The 10,857-nt window shown below is 44.5% G+C and overlaps 1 protein-coding gene across 1 annotated transcript; it reads right to left on the reverse strand.

The window, feature by feature from the left end:
* Positions 1–662: 662 nt before the first annotated feature.
* On the reverse strand, positions 663–10,138 carry LOC102299708 (E3 ubiquitin-protein ligase RNF139; the record flags this gene model as incomplete). The annotated part of the gene is given in 6 exon segments (XM_042217708.1): positions 663–1,022; positions 4,073–4,324; positions 4,814–4,884; positions 4,887–4,919; positions 5,036–5,183; positions 9,483–10,138. Coding segments are annotated over 6 exon segments (1,520 nt in total), but the record flags the coding sequence as incomplete, so codon positions are not given.
* Between the last annotated feature and the right edge of the window lie 719 nt (positions 10,139–10,857).

Below are 10,857 nucleotides of genomic sequence, written 5' to 3' on the forward strand. Positions count from 1 at the left end.
CAATTAACAATTTTCTGTCAGCTAAGTTACTAAATTGCTTGGACACATCTAAGTACACTGAGAACTGCTCTGCTTTTTAGACATTTCCATTTTGTAGTCGTTAATATTTAAATGAGAGATGAGCTGCTGGATGTACTGATTTGCATCATTTTATCTCAGTTGATTTTAACTTTGTGTAGCTAGGACTACAACCCTACACAGCTTACAGCTGTCCTTAATGAAGAGCAACCACAGGCTGTATGCAGAGGAGCTTCACGGACAGGTAAAGGGTTTGACTTGGTTAAATCTAATATATGGACCAGCACAGAGCTCATGCTGTGCTATATCTTCTACACATCTTCTTCATTGTCAGCACAACAGCACCAACTGCTGATCAGCTGATCAGTCTACTGTGAGCTGCCATCATGGCAGCTGAACTACTGTAAACCTGAAATAAAGTGCCTGGTATACTGTATTCCTGCACAGCTGTGAGCCTGTCACTCAGCCTGTTCCTGCTGTGTTGTCATTTTCAAGAAGCTAACTTATTAGCACTGATGCTAACAAAACATGCAGGCTGCTCCGTTTTATAACCGTCAGCGGCAGCCAGTGACACTCGCTCTCTTCTACCTTTTCTGGTAGCGTTTAACAGGCGATAAAGCAGGGGCCACTTACCAATGAATTTCTGTTGTGCCATGGTTGAAATCAAAGTCCTCGATGTTCCTCAGCTGGTCACCGCGCACCTCCGGCAGGGAGTTGATCTTCTTGACGGCAGTGCGGCGGTTGATGAACGTTTTCCAGCCGTTCTTGGCCTGCAGGTACATGTTAAAGTAAGCGTGCAGGCACATCGTGCAGGCGCGGATCTTGCTGCCCGCCTCGAACATCATGGTGTAGACGCCATTTCCGAACATGATGACGCCGAACAGGAACTCGATGATGTTGCCCGTGGAGCGCACGTAGTAGACGTAGTCATCCAGCTTCTCCCACAGGACATTGGAGAATCCGTCAGCCATGAAGAGGCCGTAGACGGTCAAAGACACAACCACCTGGAGAGCAGGAAACAGAAACGTGAGCTGAATTTAATCTGCAGAGAGCAAAGCAGACGAGTGAACGGTTTCAGCTCCTGACAGGGAGCGAGCACGCCAACGGGAAGTTTGACAAACTCTCTGTGGTAGGACTTGACTTAAGCGGCCAAAGAAGTGCAGGAGACTGATGCTGTCCAGTGTAGCAAGTGATTTATTCACCATTTGTGACCCAAACAATATTTACAAAAAATAAATAAGAAACTCAACTCCATAGTTAACTCCGTTCAAATAAACATAACTGCACACAGCTACACTGACCTTTTTCCCCAAACACCTGAGTTCTTCTGCTTAAATCGTCCACTTAACCAAACAATTTCTCCTCTGGACTATTGCATTCAGTAGGTAAGATGAATATTATCGACCTCTACTGCGATTCTTTACTAGCAACATAAACTCTGGTGTAATCCATACATTACAACAATAAATCTATTTCTCCATAAACACTCTAAAATCAACTTTTTTTAAATTACAAGAATTCTTCCCCTTCCGCACTTGGTCTCTTCCTGTGACCTCAGATGAACCCAGAAGCTATAAAGCAAGAAGTAAAACTAAATTTCCTCCTTTTGTTTCTGGAAGACAGGTAGGTAAGGCGAGTTCTAACTAAACCAATTAACAGTTGAAATAAATAACATGTTAACTTAACAAACTTGTAGGAATTGATTTAAATGTTAAATTATATAATCTGTAAAAGTGCAAAATACAAACAAACCCGGGATAGTAGATGTTTGCCTACTACAGAATACATATGAAATATGGTTAAATCAAAACAAGAATGTTAACTAAGAATATGGACAAGTGGTACTCTGACCCACACTCTCCTTTAAATTCTGCTCTGTGTGTGTGTGTGTGTGTGTGTGTGTGTGTGTGTGTGTGTGTTCATGCTTCACTGCATGCTCCAAGTTAATTTGAGAAAGAACAAAAATATCCTGCATGCTGTTGATCGCCTGAACTCACAATTCATGTTTTAAGGTTTGAGAGTTTGTTACATTTCTGTTAGTCTTAAAGTTGGGTTTGTTCCTTAAGTTTTACTACCCTGAATACGATGAATCTTCACATTAAACGTAAAAAGTGCAACAGCTCAGACTCCTCTGTGAACGGAGCATAATGCTGACCTCTGGTGACAGCTGGTAATGTTTTTGGACCTCTAAGGCTTGAAGTAAACAGTCTAAAAATATGTAGTCCCGCTCTGGCCTTGTCAGAGAACAGTTTTCGATGTTCGGAACGTCACAAACTCGGCTCATTCCTTGTCAGTTCGGGTCCCAGGCTAGTGATTTTAGTCAAGTGGCGTATGCCCAGAGATATCTAATGTAGGAGCCTGGTGTTCCATGTTCTTATAGTTACATTTGTTCTCTAAGTGGCAGTCAGAAAGCAGCTTTGTATGTATGCAACTCACAACACTTAAGAATTTACAAACTAGTATCTGTGTTTCCTTGTCCACTCTCTTGAATCAGTTTTTAGCTTGTTTGTTGGGCTGTACATAATTGCCTGGCGCCTCACAGCTCGGCTCTCCCTCGCCTATCGAGTAGTGAGTTGTGGGTTTTTAGAGACGTGCTGCAAAGGAAAAGTGGTGCGTTGGATTTATGCTCAAAGTACATCAAAGCGAGAGCATAATTGTTGAAAGGATATCGCAGACAAGTAATTCATTTAATCCTTGATTATTTCTTTGTTTTTCGATAAAGTGCTGGGAAGCCATAAGTGTAATAGAGACTATACTAATTTATACTGTAGGCACAGACTTATAAGCTTCAATAAGCAGAATACTATCAGTGTCCACTGCAATCGCCACGTCTGTCAGAACAGACAAGGCAGAATCCTTACTGGGACTCCTTTTGTAGGGCTTTAAATCATTGCTCTTAATATGTCACATCAATCTCGGTGGATTGATTGTTACAGTCATTTGATTATTTAAGTAACAAGTTTTACTATTCCGGATCTCTTGATCTCTTCTTGACCATAGAATGTTAATTTCATCCATCCATCCATCCATTTTCTTCCACTTATCCGGGGCCGGGTCGCGGGGCAAGCAGCCCAAGCAGAGAAGCCTAGGCCTCCCTCTCCCCAGCCACCTCCTCCAGCTTATCCGGGGGAACACCAAGGCGTTCCCAGGCCAACCGAGAGATATAATCTCTACAGCGTGTCCTGGGTCTGCCACGGGGCCTCCTCCGCTTCTATTCGTGATCTCATTCCTTCGGTCACTACTCACAGCTCGTGGCCACAGGTGAGGGTAGGGACGTAGATCGACCGGTAAATTGAGAGCTTCGCTTTTACATTCAGCTCTCTCTTCACCACAACAGACCGGTGCAGCGTCCGCATCACTCCAGCTGCTGCACCAATCCGTCTGTCGATTTCCCGCTCCCTTCTCCCATCACTCGCGAACAAGACCCCGAAATACTTAAACTCCTCCACTTGGGGCAGGGTCTCGTCCCTGACCCGGAGTGGGCACTCCACCCTTTTCCGGCTGAGGACCATGGCGAAGGGAACAAACCCTCTTGTCCAATGGGAAACACCCCAACATACCAGCAGCAAGCCAAGGGGATACAAAGATACCCACCCTAGCCTGACGCCTCTCACCAGACTGAGGAGACTGGTTCCAGAGCCCCGGCCATAAGTGAGCCTGACTATATCTAGCCAGTACCTCTCAGCCTCACGCACTGGCTCAGGCTCCTTCCCCACCAGAGAGGTGACATTCCATGTCCCAATTGCCAGTCTTGGTAGTCGGGGATCGGGTCAGCCAGGGCCTCCGCTCCTGGCTGCCGCCCGGCTCGCATTGCACCCGACCCCTAAGGTGCCTCCTGCGGGTGGTGTCCCGTTTTCGGCCTGTGCCCGGCCGGGCCGCAAGGATGTTAATTCATTAATTTTTTTCATTAGTTTGAGTCATGCTGAGTCCAAAAAACCTCACATACGTGAAACTGAATGACTAACATAACACACAAAAATCTCACAGACTGTGAAAACGTTGGGAGACATTGGACGTCATCCATTCCAGTCAAAGATAAATTGTTTGCGCTCACCTTGAGGCAGAGCTCAACACAGAAGGCGGTGACGGCAAAGAGCCAGGTGTTGAGGACGTAGTGATGCCAGAGGGCGTAGCTGAGCACCACGGGGAGTACAAAGAGCGCCAGGGACACCAGCAGGACGGGGAAATGCCGCCGAAAAGAGGAGACATGGGAAGCGCTGAGAGACATGAGGACGGGGTCAGTCATGCCGTGAATGAAGTGCAGGATGGCGGTCAGCAGAAGGCACATGTACCGGCTTAGGCGGACCTGTGGATCAAAACCAAGACTAAGTTACGTGTACGAAGTTATTACGTTATAACCACAGGAATACAGGATTACAAAAGGAACAGTGAACTCTGCTACTGTGTGCAAATGTCATTTACAGTATAAATCATTAAACATGTTTTGGTAGTTTAGAGGGCAACATAACAATTCACAAAGAGACTAAAACAGGGGTGGGAAACTCCAGGCCTCAGGGGCCGGTATCCTGCAGGTTTTAGATGCGTCCTTGATCCGACACAGCTGATTCAAATGGTTAAATGACCTCAACATGTCCTGAAGTTCTCCAGAGGCTTGGTAACGAACAAATCATGTGATTCAGGTATGTTGACCCAGGGTGAGATCTAAAACCTGCAGGACACCGGCCCTCGAGGCCTGGAGTTGCCCACCCCCGGGCTAAAACACACAGAACAATGAGAGAAAAACAGTTTGCCGGCTGCTTTGATGGCGTAAACTGAAGCACAATCCGAGACGTACCAGACGTTCCTCAGGTTCCAGGCTGCTGAGGCCAGTCTGAAGAGCCAGGATGAAAAACAGGACAGGAGCCTTAAGCCCAACCGTTTGTCCTCCTCCTCAGTCGAACCTGAAGGTTCAAATTAAGAAAGTGTTCAACTCCAGGAGCATCCAAACAATTTCGTGAAGGGCAAATCAGGAAGGCTTTTAAACTGCTACCACTCCAACTAACAATCTCAGTCATACCTATGAAAGCCAGGATGCTGAGACCCAGGTAATGTGCAACAGAGGAGATAACAGCACTCATCCCCAGCACAGTGAGCGTGGAGTCGCAGCCAGAGATGATGATGTTACTCGTGAGATCCCAGAACACATCCCAGCTCAGCAGGTAACCCTGAAAACGGTGCAGTCACACAGGTACATGCGTCACCTTTACTCATAATCCCGTTTAGCTTCAGTTCAGACTCTGCAGTCTTTTTAGGTGAGACTTTATTATTAACAGCAACACAGAACATGAAGAAGCAGCTTCAGTAGAAAGGAGGTTGTTAAAGAATTATGACCTTGTTATTAGGGGTGCAACGATACTCGTATCGATATTGAACCGTTCGATACAGTGCTTTCGGTTCGGTACGCATATGTATCGAACAATACAAAATTTGTAATTTATTTTATCAACTTTTCTTCTGACGATGCTGTCTGTGTCAGTGGATCTGCGCTCGACAGTGCAGCCTAGGTGGAATAGTCGAACGCAGATTCACTGAGCGCAGGGCAAGCTAGTAGGGCTGGGCGATATGGCCTAAAATTCATATCGCGATATAATTTGATGCATGTGCGGTAAGATATATATCCGATATATTCTTTTCTTCTGTATAACGTATTTTCCACACTATAAGGCACACTTAAAATCCTTTAATTTTCTCAAAAATCGAGAGTGTGCCTTATGTATGAATTCTGGTTGTGCTTACTGACCTCGAACCGATTTGGGCGTGCAGAAATCTGTTAAAAAATGTTTTAGTACGCTGCACTGCTTGATGGATTGTCAGAGAATTACGGCTGCCGTAGTAGGAGCTTCGCAGTAATCTGGGTCCAAAACTCCGTCCATTTCAGGTCCCAAAGTCAAACGAACACTGAGAGTTAAAAACGGTCTAAATTCTTTAATCTTTAATAAAATCATCAGCGTTGCTGCTTTACCAGGTGTAACAATTAAGTTTAACATCCAGGCATCCATGAAAACAGAAGTTATTAAATTTAACGGAGTTAGAAGTTAACAGGAAGTTAGCTCGCTAGTTTTACAACGAATCCATAAAATGTTCTGTATTTACAATAATACAGTGGGGCAAAAAAGTATTTAGTCAGCCACCGATTGTGCAAGTTCCCCCACCTAAAATGATGACAGAGGTCAGTAATTTGCACCAGAGGTACACTTCAACTGTGAGAGACAGAATGTGAAAACAAAATCCATGAATCCACATGGTAGGATTTGTAAAGAATTTATTGGTAAATCAGGGTGGAAAATAAGTATTTGGTCAATAACAAAAATACAACTCAATACTTTGTAACATAACCTTTGTTGGCAATAACAGAGGTCAAACGTTTACTATAGGTCTTTACCAGGTTTGCACACACAGTAGCTGGTATTTTGGCCCATTCCTCCATGCAGATCTTCTCGAGAGCAGTGATGTTTTGGGGCTGTCGCCGAGCAACACGGACTTTCAACTCCCGCCACAGATTTTCTATGGGGTTGAGGTCTGGAGACTGGCTAGGCCACTCCAGGACTTTCAAATGCTTCTTACGGAGCCACTCCTTTGTTGCCCGGGCGGTGTGTTTTGGATCATTGTCATGTTGGAAGACCCAGCCTCGTTTCATCTTCAAAGTTCTCACTGATGGAAGGAGGTTTTGGCTCAAAATCTCACGATACATGGCCCCATTCATTCTGTCCTTAACACGGATCAGTCGTCCTGTCCCCTTGGCAGAAAAACAGCCCCATAGCATGATGTTTCCACCCCCATGCTTCACAGTAGGTATGGTGTTCTTGGGATGCAACTCAGTATTCTTCTTCCTCCAAACACGACGAGTTGAGTTTATACCAAAAAGTTCTACTTTGGTTTCATCTGACCACATGACGTTCTCCCAATCCTCTGCTGTATCATCCATGTGCTCTCTGGCAAACTTCAGACGGGCCTGGACATGCACTGGCTTCAGCAGCGGAACACGTCTGGCACTGCGGGATTTGATTCCCTGCCGTTGTAGTGTGTTACTGATGGTGACCTTTGTTACTTTGGTCCCAGCTCTCTGCAGGTCATTCACCAGGTCCCCCCGTGTGGTTCTGGGATCTTTGCTCACCGTTCTCATGATCATTTTGACCCCACGGGATGAGATCTTGCGTGGAGCCCCAGATCGAGGGAGATTATCAGTGGTCTTGTATGTCTTCCATTTTCTGATGATTGCTCCCACAGTTGATTTTTTCACACCAAGCTGCTTGCCTATTGTAGATTCACTCTTCCCAGTCTGGTGCAGGTCTACAATACTTTTCCTGGTGTCCTTCGAAAGCTCTTTGGTCTTGGCCATGGCGGAGTTTGGAGTCTGACTGTTTGAGGCTGTGGACAGGTGTCTTTTATACAGATGATGAGTTCAAACAGGTGCCATTCATACAGGTAACGAGTGGGGGACAGAAAAGCTTCTTACAGAAGACATTACAGGTCTGTGAGAGCCAGAGATTTTCCTTGTTTGAGGTGACCAAATACTTATTTTCCACCCTGATTTACGAATAAATTTTGGATTTTTTTTTCACATTCTGTCTCTCACAGTTGAAGTGTACCTCTGGTGCAAATTACTGACCTCTGTCATCATTTTAAGTGGGGGAACTTGCACAATCGGTGGCTGACTAAATACTTTTTTGCCCCACTGTAAAACCCAGGAGGGCATGGAGCTACCTGCCAGAGAGCAGCAGGTAAGCGCATATTTTCCACTCGATAAAAGTTAACGTGAGGGATTCTGGTGGTTAGGGACAAATGCAATCGCATAGCAGGATGCTATACACGGGGCAAACTTCAGTCAGGAGAACAACTGAGATTATTCATCCACAATACAAGGTTAGTTATTAATATACTGCAACAACATGGGAATAGAGCAGCTGCGAGAGAATTCAACATTAATGAATCAATGTTACGGAAGTGGAGGAAGCGCAGTTTTTGGCTTTCCCCATATTTCAAAAGTGCTTCATCTCTTTGCTATGACTGTCCCGGCATAATTTGCAGATGATAATGGTTGTAGCCGCTGCGATGCTTTCGACCAAAACAGGCGCAGCTTGATGACATCATCAACATGCGCTATCGCGATAGAGCGATATAGTCAAAATCTCTATCGTTGGCCAAATTTATATCGTTTCTATCGTATATCGTTTATATCGCCCACCCCTACAAGCAAGATAGAAGTTAAGCTCTCCTTGCAACATGGCAAATTGAACCTCCCCCACCCTCATTCAGATCTGGCGTTTGGAATTATTTTGGTTTTCATGTGACGTATGACCCTGAAGGTAAGCGCGTCATGGACTAAAGTAAAACAGTATGTTGGATGTGCCACGCAATGCTCAATTACATGGGTGGGAACTAGTGCGTTAGCGCAGTTAGCTCGTTAACGTGTTGGCCGTCCAGCCCCACGCACGGGGCGATCCGCGGTAGCTCGTTAACGGAGATTTGCCGTGTTGTGGCGTTAACGTCATTTCAGATTAACGCTGACAGCACTAGTGGGAACACAACGAATATGACTGCACATTTACGCCGACATCATCCTAGTGCAAAGACAAGTGGAAGCAGACAAAAACAACAAGCACGCATGCTACAAACTTTACCCGAGTCATTTAGACAGCCGTTAGCACATGATTCTCCTTATGGGGACCTGATATGTTTAATATGCTGCTGAGAATATAGCCCAGAAGAAGCGTATAGTATAGCTTTTGTTTTGGAAAGAGCCATTTCTCTGTAATAAACTCTCTTTTCCAAAGATGAGTGATCTATCAGATAGATTTTTTTTATTACTTTGTTGTTTCAGCAACATTAAATTTAAAAACTGTACTTTTGAGTTAAAATATATATTTATAATTTTAATAAATTACAAATTAAAAAGGCATGAACATTTTTTTGTATCGAAAAAATATTGAACCGTGACACCAAACTATCGAACCGAACCGTGAATTTTGTGTATCGTTGCAGCCCTACTTGTTATGTAGTGTGCATCATTTTTAACTGCTCTTCCGACATCAGACACTGTTTATAAATTATTAAAAGAATATTTCACATTGAAATTCGTGCATTAATATACCTGTAAAACACTGCAAAGAGCTAATGTGCCAGCTGGACTTTACTTGGCTACAGAACACAGGAAACCTGTAGAGGTCACCTACATACATTTTAGGCTTTCAGAGATATTTTTAAACACACAGGAACTAATTTTTAGATATAATTACAGAAATCCAACAGGGGCGCCTGGGGCTGCAAAAGGAAAACTTCTTTCCCCAAACAAATATATGACTTTTGTAAACATTATGATATGTCAAAGACTCTGAATAAGGTCATTAACCAAATATCAATTCACTGTGGCTAACATCTTGTTAGCTTACCTTGCTTATGAAGTGACCATCATATAGCAAACATGTCCTAGAAGTGAAGTTTTTTTTTTATCTAAAAGCATTTACCTGTGCATCAGAGCTCCCATCTGCAGCTCCACCTGTGGCATCTCCGCTCTCTCTCCCCACCGCCTGCACCACGTAAACCAGTATCAGTGCCTGGGCTGTTACCCGGGTCAGCCAGAACACTCGAAGCACATCAGGGAACCTGATCCTCTTCCACGTGTCTTCCAGCAGCAGCTGGAGTCCGTAGATCCTGTACATGTGCCGTACGAGCAGGTAGACGTACCGGCATGAATAGTAGAACCATTTGAGCCTCGTGGCGAGGCAAACGGCTGTGCTGAGAGCCAGCACCAGGCCCGAGAACATTGCCACCAGATGCCTGACATCTGCAGGAAGTTCAATCATCAGCCCCCACAGAGGAATCATGATGTCCAGGACCACCAGCGCAGCAAACACAGACTGGAGGTTAAGCAAGAACACATAGCCAATCCCAAAGACGAGCTGGACGGCGGCCATGCCCAGCCACAGCGTCGGCCCGTTTCTAGGCAGCAACCTGAAGCCCAACGCTGCTTTATAGTAGGCGTTGTAGAAGTCCATGTGGGAGGTGGCGTAGTAATTTATGAGGACTGCTGCCATGCCAAGGAGGACAGCAAAGAATAGAGTGTAGAACTTAAACAAGGCTTTCTGAGAAAGCAGCAGCACCACAGTGGAGATGAGGACACCTGGAACACACCGGAGAAGCAGTCAGAAAGACAGGAAAGGCAAATATTTCTCACTGCAAACTCAACAAATGTCAGCTAACTGTAGCTTCCAAGTTTGTCTGATTATAGTGAGTATTTAGATCAATCTTTGTGAGAAAACAACAGATGCTGCACATTAAAGAATTTTGGAGCAAAATAATCAGCATAGAGTTGAGTAATCCTGATAAGTCAAAGGCTGAACAAGCAACATACATAATATAACATAAATAGAAAAACAAATAAGAACAAAAACAAACAAAGAAATGCCTTTCACAGTCCACGTAATGCTACGTGTGCATTTGATAACACTATGATAAACTGATAGTACATACTGTAGAGGACCTCAACCAACCTGAGCCTTACTGCTTTAATATAAAGTTGTTCAAACATCTGGCACTATGGAGTCTCTGTTCCTGTACTAAACATAAAGAAACACGGGTACAGAAGCAAACCCAACAGCTAATCTCACTTCCTGTCCATCCAAACCCAGAGCTCTTGGCTAACACTTTCAGATGGCCCGAGCTGCTCAAAGGTCTGCAAACTGGAAAACTGAGGTACATAACCTGTTTGTTGACTCAACACAGAGAAGCTTTACTCTGTCACAGTGATGAAAACGAGGAGCTGTTATGAATTACGGGGTGTAGAGGAAACTCAAAGTTAGTCAGGCTACAGACTTATTCTATCAATAAATAAAAAGTGAA

This window comes from Haplochromis burtoni, unplaced genomic scaffold, assembly GCF_018398535.1.
Source record: "Haplochromis burtoni strain Fernald_Lab_line unplaced genomic scaffold, NCSU_Asbu1 Contig_2659, whole genome shotgun sequence".
Taxonomy (NCBI): domain Eukaryota; kingdom Metazoa; phylum Chordata; class Actinopteri; order Cichliformes; family Cichlidae; genus Haplochromis; species Haplochromis burtoni.